Source organism: Hemibagrus wyckioides, linkage group LG09, assembly GCF_019097595.1.
Source record: "Hemibagrus wyckioides isolate EC202008001 linkage group LG09, SWU_Hwy_1.0, whole genome shotgun sequence".
Classification (NCBI taxonomy): domain Eukaryota; kingdom Metazoa; phylum Chordata; class Actinopteri; order Siluriformes; family Bagridae; genus Hemibagrus; species Hemibagrus wyckioides.
Window position 1 is genome coordinate 30,979,008 of NC_080718.1, and position 13,978 is coordinate 30,992,985.

Here is a 13,978-nt window from a genome sequence, read left to right on the forward strand (position 1 = left end):
GGAAGTGAAAGAGGCAAAATGGCACTACAGGAAAAAAATGGAGACGTGACTAGACCATCACGACATTAGAGGTGTGTGGGTGGGGCTAAAGACGATCACAGGCTACAGAGGACGAGGAAACATCAGGTGAAACTTGTAAAGGATCTTATCTGTGCTTTGTTACCAAATTCCCTTGATCCACTACAATATGCGTACCGCCAAAACAGAAGCACGGATGATTTCACATGTCCTTCATACAACGCTTTCACATCTGGACATTGGGAAAGGGAATTATGTAAGGCTTCTTTTCATTGACTACAGCTCAGCATTTAACACTGTAATCCCTTACCGTCTCATAATAAAGCTCAGTGAACTGGGACTTGGTCAATCACTATGCTCCTGGATCCTGAGCTTCCTGACAAACAGACCACAGGTGGTAAAGATAGGACATTGGTTCTCAGACAGTATCACATTGAACATTGGATCACCTCAAGATTGTGTTCCAAGTCCCCTGCTCTTCTCTCTCTACACCTATGACTGCTATACTCGACACAGCTCCAACTCCATTGTGAAATTTGCAGATGACACAGTGATGATTGGACTGATCCAGAACAACGACGAGACAGCTTATCTGGAGGAGATATCAGCACTATCTTCTTGGTGTAAGCATAACAACCTGGACCTAAATGTCTCAAAGACCAAGGAGATGGTGGTGGACTTCAGGAGAGGAAAGCATGATTCTCAGTACACGCCGCTTAAGATCAACGGGACTCTGGTGGAGAGAGTGACCAGCTACAAGTATCTGGGAGACCATATCTCTGAGGACTTGTTCTGGACACCCCGCATCTCTTCACTGGTGAAGAAGGCTAGGCAGCACTTGTAGTACCTCAGACAGCTGAGGAAGTTCAGGATCTCTTCAGGTCTGCGCAAAACCTTATACACATCCATCATCCAGTCTGTTGAATCTGGGAATATTACCGTCTGGTATGAGAATAGCAGTTCCCAGGATAAAAAGGACTTGAGGAGAGTGATCAGGTGTGCTGGGCGCATCACTAGGACTGCACCGCCTGATCTACAGGATGTTTACATCAGGCGGTGCAGGTCCAGGGGTGAGCACATTATTAAAGACACTCATCACCCAAAACTGTTTCAGTGGCTGCCATCTGGCAAGAGTTTCTGATTACTCAGGGCATGAACTGATCTTGTGACCCTAACCCTAGGTCCTAATATTACCCACTGTGTCTGTCGCCCTGGCCAAATCCTGACTGATACACTTCATGAATGTTATTCCTGTGTAGGTCTGAACATAACTGCTGTGTACAGCCTTTTCTAGGATATTAAAGGGATAAAGCGAGGTTTGATATTGATCTTTAGTTGGACAGCTGGCAGGGTTGAGGTTGGGTTAATTTTTTTCTTTAATCCTGACCAATCTGCCAGCCCCTGTGTGCTGTGTTTTTTTTATCGCCAAACATAGTTCTTGTAGTTTAGTCTAAAAAGGTCCATTTTAGGTTCCTCAGACCATAGCACCTTCAGCCAGATGGCATCAGAGCTTTCCAGGTATGTTTTTGTGTAGCGTAAATGAGACGAGTGTGGCCATTTTTCAGGAGAAGCTTCTTTCTTGCCCTCCAGCCGTACAGACCAGCTTTGTGTAAAGCTTGTGAGATAGTCACATGAACACACTGACCATTCCCAGTGCAAGTTTCCTTTGGTCTCTTGGTAGCTTCTCTGATCAATGTCCTCTTGGCTCGGCCATCCAGTCTGGACAGAAGACCTGGTCTAGGCAATGTGTTGGTGAAACCCTAGGCTTTCCACTTCTTAATGATGCTCTGAATAGTTCTCAGAGGGATAGCTGAAGCCTTCAATTCTTTTTGTAGCTTTCTCCTAACATGAGTCTTTCTACAACTTTATCCTGGAGGCCTTTTCAAAGCACTTCCATGGTGAATTCTCCAAAGGGTTGGAAGTAGCCAATCACAGAGCATTAACAGTTTTACCTAGCTGGTGATTGGCTGGTAGCTACGATGCTTTGTATGTGTGATGTTGCAGTTCATCTCCCCGCCCCTTGTGCTCGGTTCAACACGTGCGTATATTCTGTGAATAAGTGATCTCAGTGATTTTTTCCTTGGTTTTTATACAGGCGATACTGTACTCTATTTTTATGTCAAACATTTATTTTTTTTTAAGGGTAATGTATTAAGCTAACTTTTAAATGAAATTAAAAAGTGTTTTGGGAGCACGGTTGTAGTCATATTTAGGCTTTAAACTCTAAAAATAAGCATTTACAGTACAGTATTAGCATTTTTAGTGACTCCACGGAACATCAGTGAAACCTCGTCATTAGCGATGGGTCCTGGAACATAACCTCACGGATGTGTGAGGTATTACTGTACTTATAATCTTTAACTGTTGATACATTACACTCTGGAAAATTTTGTTTTTCTATTTATTTTATTTTCTAGAGTGTAATGTTATATATACATATTGTATGTGTACACACTCTCTCTGTGTCTCTTTTTGTGTGTGTCTCTCTCTCTCTCTCTCTCTCTCTCTCTCTCTCTCTGTCTTCCCCCTCTCTCTCAGACACTGCATGTGCTACATCACACAAAAATAAATAAAATGTACATTTACTGCAATCTTAATTCATCACAAAACTGGTGATCATTTATATGGTCATTTCAGATGGACATCATGCGGTAGAGTTAAGGGAGGGATAACGCCTGAGTGGGCGGGATCAGGGATTATGGTTTGATTAGTTATCACGTCTCAGCAGAGGACGTCTGGGCCGCTTTGGCTGGACCGAAGATAAGAGCTCACCGTACCCACTAAGGTCAATAGTCCTCATCTCCTCATGTCAGGTCAGTAGGTCAGGGTAAAGGATAGCATCAAGCTAAATCCCTTAGAGGAACTTTATACAGTCAGTGTGGTTATGAGAACAGCTAGCGCAGCGTGACTCACCGATGAGTTTATTATGGAATAAAATGAAGGAAAATTAAAGTAAAGGCCCTCGTGTGTGTGTGTGTGTGTTTTTTTTATTCTGTATAATTATTCATCACTGAATTATCTGGTGTAATTATTAGAGCTCTGGACAGAAGCCCATCTCCTGGACACTGACACTGGACCACTTCATTCATTCTGTCCTCTAATATCTAAATGATATCACTTCCTGTTTGTGTGCTCGATGTGTGTGTGTGTTTATTGTGTGTAAGGTTTGTGTGAATCTCATCAGCCTCCTGTGTAACAAAAGCATGGGGGCACATCGGGATCAAAGTACACCAGTGTGATGTCACTTCCTGTTTGTGTAATATGTAGAGCATGAGGAGAGTTTGGACAGAGACGGTCAGCTGGAGAGAAGTGTCTTCATCCAGAGCAGTAAAAAGGTACAGCCGAGGGTCACTGAAGAGTTCACACCTGAAGAGTTCACACCTTTATTACACACACAGGGCGCTTTACAGCAAATTTACCCAAACTGTGTGTGTCTGTCTGTCTGTGTGTGTGTATATGTGTGTATATGTGTGTATGTTTGTGTGTGTGTATATATGTGTATGTGTATATATGTGTATATGTGTGTGTATGTGTGTATGTGTGTTTGTTTCTCCACAGGATGCTGCTGACTTTGAGTGGAGTTTCTGGAGTGAGTGGGCGTGGCGTTCTCTCCTCTGGTCACTGATTGGTCATGGTGTAGTGTCCCAGCTGTCCAGTGTGTGTATGCCTCAGGTGAACATTACAGCATCTCTGTGAAGTCCAACACACATATTCACACACAATAATATTACACACTGTTTTAATGACTACTAGAGACCAAGTGTGTGCTGTGACCACTGATTTATAACCACACTGTCCAGTCTGAGTCTATTTCCTCTCTCAGGGTTTATTATTATTATTATTATTATTGTTGTCCTCATCTTGTCGGTCATCATTAAGTCTCACACTGCTGAATAGATTAACTCTATACCTGTTCAGATAAAACATCAGTGGACATTGCCATAAAGCAGCCTGATAAACATTTAGAGATTTCAAAACTATGAAATAACACACATGGACTTCAGTAATCCATATGTAATGACAACAAAAAACAGTCAGTTGTTATTTTAAGACACGAAGGTCAGGTGTTCTGGAATAGTTCTTGCAAGAACAGTATTGTCAAGTGCATTTGCAAAACCCATCAAGCCCCATGATGAAACTGGCTCACATGAAGACCCTCCCAGTAAAGCAAGACCAAAACTGACCTCTGCTGCAGAGGAGAAGTTCATTTAGAGTCACCAGCCTCAGAAATCACCAATTAACAGCACCTCAGATTAGAGGCGTTATGAAGGCTTTACAGAGCATCAGTAGCAGACATATCTCAGTATCAACTGTTCAAAGGACATTATTGTGGATTTCGGCCGCCTTCAGCATTGTTTTACAATGTAGAGAGAAATAAACATCAGGAAAGAACATGGGATTAGAAGGTGTGTCCAAACTTTTCACTGGTAGTGTATGTGTGTGTGTGTGTGTGTGTGTGTATATATGTATGTGTGTGTGTGTCTGTGTATGTGTGTATTTTGTGTGTGTGTTTGCCTTTTGTTGAATCCTTGTCTTTGTGCATTGATCCTCACAGACTGGACACTGGTCAGTGTTATGTATCTGTCCTGTAGTGTATTGTACTGTGTGTCTTTTATCTCACACTGTTTGTCGCTCTGCAGCTTTATACGGTCCAAATGACAGCAAAAGCTACTTGACTTGATGTTTGTGTGTGTGTGCATTACAGTTGAGAAAGGCTGTCCTCACAGTGTATGGTGTTCTCTGTGCCTGGTGCCTCCTTGGTTCGAGGGGCGTAGCCGTTCTAATGCTTCACCTGGGCATTTCATTGGCTGTTGCTCAGCTGCAGAACCCCGCCCTTTCCTGGGGCTGCTCTCTGTTACTGCTTTTTACACTACACATCAGCAGCGTGCAGGACATACAGGTGTGTTCAGGACATACATTTGTGCTTATTTATCACATCATTTGAACCTCTGACATAAACACTGAATTATAATAATGTCAGCAGTGCAGCTAGGACTGAGTGGAAGTGTAGTGTATGAGGCAGTAGAACATGGCTTTATAAATAAAATCCTTTATAAACTGACCTGTCCTGTGCTCTGTCCACAGCGAGGCTGGTACGACTCAGATGAGAACTATTATCTCCTGATGTTCAGCATTGCAATGTGTGTGTTACGCTGTGTCAGCTTCAGCCTGGAGCTGTGCTGGAGCCCTCTGCAGGTCAGAGGAACAGATCATGGCTTCTCTTTTCTCAACTTCACAACATTTCTAACACAACTCTACCACCTGGTCTCCTACTGCTTCTATCATCCACTCTTCTACAACGGACCCATCATTAACTACAACCATTTCAGACAGGAGGTGAGAGAAACATCCCAGAGAGTGGGATTATACATTATTATAAACACTGAGTGGGATTATTAATCATTATAAACACTGAGAGTGGGATTATAAATCATTATAAACACTGAGAGTGGGATTATAAATCATTATAAACACTGAGAGTGGGATTATAAATCATTATAAAAACTGAGAGTGGGATTATAAGTCATTATAAACACATAGAGGAGGATTATAAATCATTATAAACACTGAGTGGGATTATAAATCATTAAACACTGAGAGTGGGATTATAAATCATAAACAGAGAGAGTGGGATTATAAATCATTATAAACACTGAGTGGGATTATGAATCGTTATAAACACAGAGTGGGATTATGAATCGTTATAAACACAGAGTGGGATTATGAATCGTTATAAACACAGAGTGGGATTATAAATCATTATAAACACTGAGAGTGGGATTATAAATCGTTATAAACGCAGAGAGTGGGATTATAAATCATTATAAACACTGAGTGGGATTATAAATCATTATAAACACTGAGTGACTGAGTGGGATTATAAATCATTATAAACACTGAGAGTGGGATTATAAATCATTATAAAAACTGAGAGTGGGATTATAAATAGTTATAAACACAGAGTGGGATTATAAATAGTTATAAACACAGAGTGGGATTGTAAATCGTTATAAACACTGAGAGTGGGATTATAAATCATTATAAACACTGAGAGTGGGATTATGAATCATTATAAACACTGAGAGTGGGATTATGAATCATTATAAACACTGAGAGTGGGATTATAAATCATTATAAACACAGAGTGGGATTATAAATCATTATAAACACTGAGTGACTGAGTGGGATTATAAATCATTATAAACACAGAGTGGGATTATGAATCATTATGAACACTGAGAGTGGGATTATAAATCATTATAAAAACTGAGAGTGGGATTATAAATCATTATGAACACTGAGAGTGGGATTATAAATCATTATAAACACAGAGTGGGATTGTAAATCGTTATAAACACAGAGTGGGATTATGAATCATTATAAACACAGAGTGGGATTATAAATCATTATAAACACTGAGAGTGGGATTATAAATCATTATAAACACTGAGAGTGGGATTATAAATCATTATAAACACTGAGTAACTGAGTGGGATTATAAATCATTATAAACACTGAGTAACTGAGTGGGATTATAAATCATTATAAACACAGAGAGTGGGATTATAAATCATTATAAACACTGAGTGACTGAGTTGGATTATAAATCATTATAAACACTGAGTAACTGAGTGGGATTATAAATCATTATAAACACAGAGTGGGATTATAAATCATTATAAACACTGAGTGACTGAGTGGGATTATAAATCATTATAAACACTGAGTAACTGAGTGGGATTATAAATCATTATAAACACAGAGAGTGGGATTATAAATCATTATAAACACTGAGTGACTGAGTTGGATTATAAATCATTATAAACACTGAGTAACTGAGTGGGATTATAAATCATTATAAACACTGAGAGTGGGATTATAAATCATTATAAACACTGAGTGGGATTATAAATCATTATAAACACTGAGTAACTGAGTGGGATTATAAATCATTATAAACACAGAGAGTGGGATTATAAATCATTATAAACACTGAGTGACTGAGTGGGATTATAAATCATTATAAACACTGAGTAACTGAGTGGGATTATAAATCATTATAAACACTGAGAGTGGGATTATAAATCATTATAAACACTGAGTGGGATTATAAATCATTATAAACACTGAGTAACTGAGTGGGATTATAAATCATTATAAACACAGAGAGTGGGATTATAAATCATTATAAACACTGAGTGACTGAGTGGGATTATAAATCATTATAAACACTGAGAGTGGGATTATAAATCATTATAAACACTGAGAGTGGGATTATAAATCATTATAAACACTGAGAGTGGGATTATAAATCATTATAAACACTGAGAGTGGGATTATAAATCATTATAAACACTGAGAGTGGGATTATAAATCATTATAAACACTGAGAGTGGGATTATAAATCATTATAAACACTGAGAGTGGGATTATAAATCATTATAAACACTGAGAGTGGGATTATAAATCATTATAAACACTGAGAGTGGGATTATAAATCATTATAAACACTGAGAGTGGGATTATAAATCATTATGAACACTGAGAGTGGGATTATAAATCATTATAAACACTGAGAGTGGGATTATAAATCATTATAAACACTGAGAGTGGGATTATAAATCATTATAAACACTGAGTGACTGAGTGGAATTATAAATCATTATAAACACTGAGAGTGGGATTATAAATCATTATAAACACTGAGAGTGGGATTATAAATCATTATAAACACTGAGAGTGGGATTATAAATCATTATAAACACTGAGAGTGGGATTATAAATCATTATAAACACTGAGAGTGGGATTATAAATCATTATAAACACTGAGTGACTGAGTTGGATTATAAATCATTATAAACACTGAGTAACTGAGTGGGATTATAAATCATTATAAACACTGAGAGTGGGATTATAAATCATTATAAACACTGAGAGTGGGATTATAAATCGTTATAAACACTGAGAGTGGGATTATAAATCGTTATAAACGCAGAGAGTGAGATTATAAATCATTATAAACACTGAGTGGGATTATAAATCATTATAAACACTGAGTGACTGAGTGGGATTATAAATCATTATAAACACTGAGAGTGGGATTATAAATCATTATAAACACTGAGAGTGGGATTATAAATCATTATAAACACTGAGAGTGGGATTATAAATCATTATAAACACTGAGAGTGGGATTATAAATCATTATGAACACTGAGAGTGGGATTATAAATCGTTATAAACGCAGAGAGTGGGATTATAAATCATTATAAACACTGAGTGGGATTATAAATCATTATAAACACTGAGTGACTGAGTGGAATTATAAATCATTATAAACACTGAGAGTGGGATTATAAATCATTATAAAAACTGAGAGTGGGATTATAAATCATTATAAAAACTGAGAGTGGGATTATAAATAGTTATAAACACAGAGTGGGATTATAAATAGTTATAAACACAGAGTGGGATTGTAAATCGTTATAAACACTGAGAGTGGGATTATAAATCATTATAAACACTGAGTGACTGAGTTGGATTATAAATCATTATAAACACTGAGTAACTGAGTGGGATTATAAATCATTATAAACACTGAGAGTGGGATTATAAATCATTATAAACACTGAGAGTGGGATTATAAATCGTTATAAACACTGAGAGTGGGATTATAAATCGTTATAAACGCAGAGAGTGAGATTATAAATCATTATAAACACTGAGTGGGATTATAAATCATTATAAACACTGAGTGACTGAGTGGGATTATAAATCATTATAAACACTGAGAGTGGGATTATAAATCATTATAAAAACTGAGAGTGGGATTATAAATAGTTATAAACACAGAGTGGGATTATAAATAGTTATAAACACAGAGTGGGATTGTAAATCGTTATAAACACTGAGAGTGGGATTATAAATCATTATAAACACTGTGTGACTGAGTGGGATTATAAATCATTATAAACACTGAGAGTGGGATTATAAATCATTATAAACACTGAGAGTGGGATTATAAATCATTATAAACACTGAGAGTGGGATTATGAATCATTATAAACACTGAGAGTGGGATTATGAATCATTATAAACACTGAGAGTGGGATTATAAATCATTATAAACACTGAGAGTGGGATTATAAATCATTATAAACACTGAGAGTGGGATTATAAATCATTATAAACAGAGAGTGGGATTATAAATCATTATAAACACTGAGTGACTGAGTGGGATTATAAATCATTATAAACACTGAGAGTGGGATTATAAATCATTATAAACACAGAGTGGGATTGTAAATCGTTATAAACACAGAGTGGGATTATGAATCATTATAAACACAGAGTGGGATTATAAATCATTATAAACACTGAGAGTGGGATTATAAATCATTATAAACACTGAGAGTGGGATTGTAAATCATTATAAACACTGAGAGTGGGATTATAAATCATTATAAACACTGAGAGTGGGATTATAAATCATTATAAACACTGAGAGTGGGATTATAAATCATTATAAACACTGAGAGTGGGATTATAAATCATTATAAACACTGAGAGTGGGATTATAAATCATTATAAACACTGAGTAACTGAGTGGGATTATAAATCATTATAAACACTGAGTAACTGAGTGGGATTATAAATCATTATAAACACAGAGAGTGGGATTATAAATCATTATAAACACTGAGTGACTGAGTGGGATTATAAATCATTATAAACACTGAGTAACTGAGTGGGATTATAAATCATTATAAACACTGAGAGTGGGATTATAAATCATTATAAACACTGAGAGTGGGATTATAAATCATTATAAACACAGAGTGGGATTATAAATCATTATAAACACTGAGAGTGGGATTATAAATCATTATAAACACTGAGAGTGGGATTATAAATCATTATAAACACTGAGAGTGGGATTATAAATCATTATAAACACTGAGAGTGGGATTATAAATCATTATAAACACTGAGAGTGGGATTATAAATCATTATAAACACTGAGAGTGGGATTATAAATCATTATAAACACTGAGAGTGGGATTATAAATCATTATAAACACTGAGAGTGGGATTATAAATCATTATAAACACTGAGAGTGGGATTATAAATCATTATAAACACTGAGAGTGGGATTATAAATCATTATAAACACTGAGTGACTGAGTGGGATTATAAATCATTATAAACACTGAGAGTGGGATTATAAATCATTATAAACACTGAGAGTGGGATTATAAATCATTATAAACACTGAGAGTGGGATTATAAATCATTATAAACACTGAGAGTGGGATTGTAAATCGTTATAAACATAGAGAGGGGGATTATAAATCATTATAAACACTGAGTGACTGAGTGGGATTATAAATCATTATAAACACAGAGTGGGATTATAAATCATTATAAACACTGAGAGTGGGATTGTAAATCGTTATAAACATAGAGAGGGGGATTATAAATCATTATAAACACTGAGAGTGGGATTATAAATCATTATAAACACAGAGTGGGATTATAAATCATTATAAACACTGAGAGTGGGATTATAAATCATTATAAACACTGAGAGTGGGATTATAAATCATTATAAACACTGAGAGTGGGATTATAAATCATTATAAACACTGAGAGGGGGATTGTAAATCGTTATAAACATAGAGAGGGGGATTATAAATCATTATAAACACTGAGTGACTGAGTGGGATTATAAATCATTATAAACACTGAGAGTGGGATTGTAAATCGTTATAAACATAGAGAGGGGGATTATAAATCATTATAAACACTGAGTGACTGAGTGGAATTATAAATCATTATAAACACTGAGAGTGGGATTATAAATCGTTATAAACACTGAGAGTGGGATTATAAATCGTTATAAACACTGAGAGTGGGATTGTAAATCGTTATAAACATAGAGAGGGGGATTATAAATCATTATAAACACTGAGAGTGGGATTATAAATCGTTATAAACACTGAGAGTGGGATTATAAATCGTTATAAACACTGAGAGTGGGATTATAAATCGTTATAAACACTGAGAGTGGGATTGTAAATCGTTATAAACACAGAGAGGGGGATTATAAATCATTATAAACACTGAGAGTGGGATTATAAATCATTATAAACACAGAGAGTGGGATTATAAATCATTATAAACACTGAGAGTGGGATTATAAATCATTATAAACACAGAGAGTGGGATTATAAATCATTATAAACACAGAGAGTGGGATTATAAATCATTATAAACATAGAGTGGGATTATAAATCATTATAAACACAGAGAGTGGGATTATAAATCATTATAAACACAGAGAGTGGGATTATAAATCATTATAAACAGAGAGTGGGATTATAAATCATTACTTCTGTAGATCTGTGGACATTATGGTTTAAAAGTGCAATTGTGTAACCAGGAGCTTCATTCTAGTTATAACATGAAATCTGTCTTGATAAAATTGTTGAACACACACACATACACATATAGACTCCTTTGTCTGTCTGCTCATCTCTCATCCCTCCTCTCTCTCCCTCGTTTCTCTGTAGATGGACAGTGCAGTGTGTAAAGTGTCCCTGTCCCTGATGTTGGGCTGGACGTTGCGTGTGTGTGTGTGGTGGTGTTTAGCTGAGGTTATGATCCACTTCATGTATATACACAGCATCCAGAACAACGAGACCTACCTCATCATGCTCCCCCCCTGGGCTCTGGGTATGTGTTCACATGTGCATACATGCGTGTGTGTGTGTGTGAACATGTGTGTGTGTTTGTATGTGTGTCTGTATGTGTGCATGCATGCGTGCGTGCGTGTGTGTTTGTGTGTGTGCATCTATCTGTGTGTGTGTGTGTGTAAGTGTCTTTTTGAATATATTCCAGTGAAGGCATTACACATTTCCCAAAACCAATCTCCATTCCCAGTGTCTAGTCAGGCTAAAATGGTGTATTAATAATATAATACAACTGTTAATATAATATAACTGTTCTTGCAAGATGAGTCCAGTCATCTGTTTCTTTATTTATCTGTAGGATGAATCAGAATCAGAAAAAGTTTTATTGCCAGGTACAGCAGGGGTCAGCAAGGAGTATTTTACAGTAGAACATTTGTCTTTGTGTCAGGTGCAAACATATATATACGGGAGTTGTTATTAACATGTAATTGTGCTGACCGGTATGTAATAGAGGTGTAATGGGAGTGTGGTTTGGAGAGCTGATGATTAGAACACATTCTATTAACATGCACCAGCACTGGAGTCTTCCTCTCTCCAGTGATCTGTCTAATCATTCACTTCAGTTACACTGAGGAGCTGCAGAAACACAACCTGACTTTATTCTACAAATCACTCATAAACTCCATGGTCAGGAAAAATCCAGGTGTGTGTGTGTGTGTGTGTGAAATAATTTATCCACAGTGGCCATTTACACCAGTTAATCAGCTGAGATGCCCCCCCTCTCCCCCCCCCCCCTCCCCACTCTCTCTTTCTCTCTCTCTGAGTGTTGTAGGAGGTCTGGCCCTGGCTATAGTACAGTTTTTCTATGTGAAGTATTTGGTGTTGTATGGTGTTGCGTCTTTGCTGATGAAGTTGGATGGTGTTGAAACTCCTCCTCTACCTCGCTGTGTGAGCACCATGTATAGCTTCCAAGGGATGTGGAGGTGAGACACACACACACACACACACTTTATATTGCAGTCTGTCTGCAGAGTGGGAGAAACTAACGCTTTAGTTTACACTGATTATTATTACCAGTAGCAGTACCAGTGATGACCTGCAGGGGACAGAGCTGCTCCATATGTACACTGCTGCTTCAGTACACCACATCTACTTCAAACACACACACACACTTTGCTGCTGTTGTGAAGCCTCTGCTTTGCGGTTGCTGCGCCTCTTCACCTCTCAGTTTTTCAGAAGCGTCTCGGTTTTCTTGGTTCTCTCAGGAGAACACAAGCTGGTACACGCATGCTGTCTCCTGTTTACATCAGTCTGCCTCGCATTTCAGCTCAAACCATCAGCCACACTAATGGGCTTCTGGAATGTTCTGCAGTTCATTATGAGTTTTCTGGGAGCTGTGAAGTTTAATTAAAGGATTCCCAGGAAGCGGTTCAAGACATTCTCAGTGTAAAGACTTGAAGTGTAGTGCTTTCCACAACACAAACACATCAGTGTTTCAGGAAGAGCTGGCAGCCATTTTAATTAGAGAGCATTCTAGAACAGACGACAGATCTTCTGATTATTCCACTGCATTTGAAACCAAGGATTTAAAATGATTTCTAATTAAGAAAATCCTACGGGATTCCAGAGTGAGTGACATCATTCTAAGAGTTCTTTAATAAATAAATGATTCCAGAGATTCTTAAACACTTCATTTGATCTGAGGATTAAATATGTCTCCACCTTCTTGATGGTCAGGGAAGTTCTGTGATGGACCAAAGCAGCATGGTCCATCACAACAAAGCGTGCTTCATCATGAAGAACTCTCTTCCTGCTTCACCGACCCAGAGGAGAACGATTGGTTCTACAAGGCTCTGGAAGAATCTCAAATCTCCAGCACAGAAGGACTTCTCAGAGATGTGGAGTGGACTGAGCTAAAGGTCTCTGTGCTCATGGAATCATCTTCTACGCGTGAGAAACCCCTTCTCCAAGTGAGAGGATCTCCACCAAGTGTCTTGGAGACACCACTGCTCTCACCACTGGCATGAGCTAGACCTCATTATAACCAGATGGAGTGAACTCCCCAGTGTCCTCCTCACCTGCAGGTACACATGGGTCACTGCCTCAGAGTCTGTAAGCATTGGCACCAAAAGATCTGTGGCACTCTAAGAATATGAGTAGCTCACATACTAATATTTGTCACGTGAGTAGACCTGGACGTCTGAGGAGAATGGAACATGGCCACATTCCTAATGACCTTCCCTATGGAGAGCTAGCAGAGGCTTC

The 13,978-nt window shown here is 37.5% G+C and overlaps 1 protein-coding gene across 1 annotated transcript in view; it reads left to right on the forward strand.

Annotated features, from left to right (window-relative positions):
* hhat (hedgehog acyltransferase) overlaps positions 1 to 13,978 on the forward strand; it is a 44,298-nt gene that overhangs the window by 18,202 nt on the left and 12,118 nt on the right. The window contains exons 3-8 of the mRNA XM_058398776.1: positions 3,286 to 3,353; positions 3,577 to 3,690; positions 4,724 to 4,918; positions 5,104 to 5,355; positions 11,594 to 11,756; positions 12,546 to 12,696. Coding sequence (XP_058254759.1) covers positions 3,286 to 3,353; positions 3,577 to 3,690; positions 4,724 to 4,918; positions 5,104 to 5,355; positions 11,594 to 11,756; positions 12,546 to 12,696 — 943 coding nt within the window. The remainder of the gene's footprint in view (positions 1 to 3,285; positions 3,354 to 3,576; positions 3,691 to 4,723; positions 4,919 to 5,103; positions 5,356 to 11,593; positions 11,757 to 12,545; positions 12,697 to 13,978) is intronic.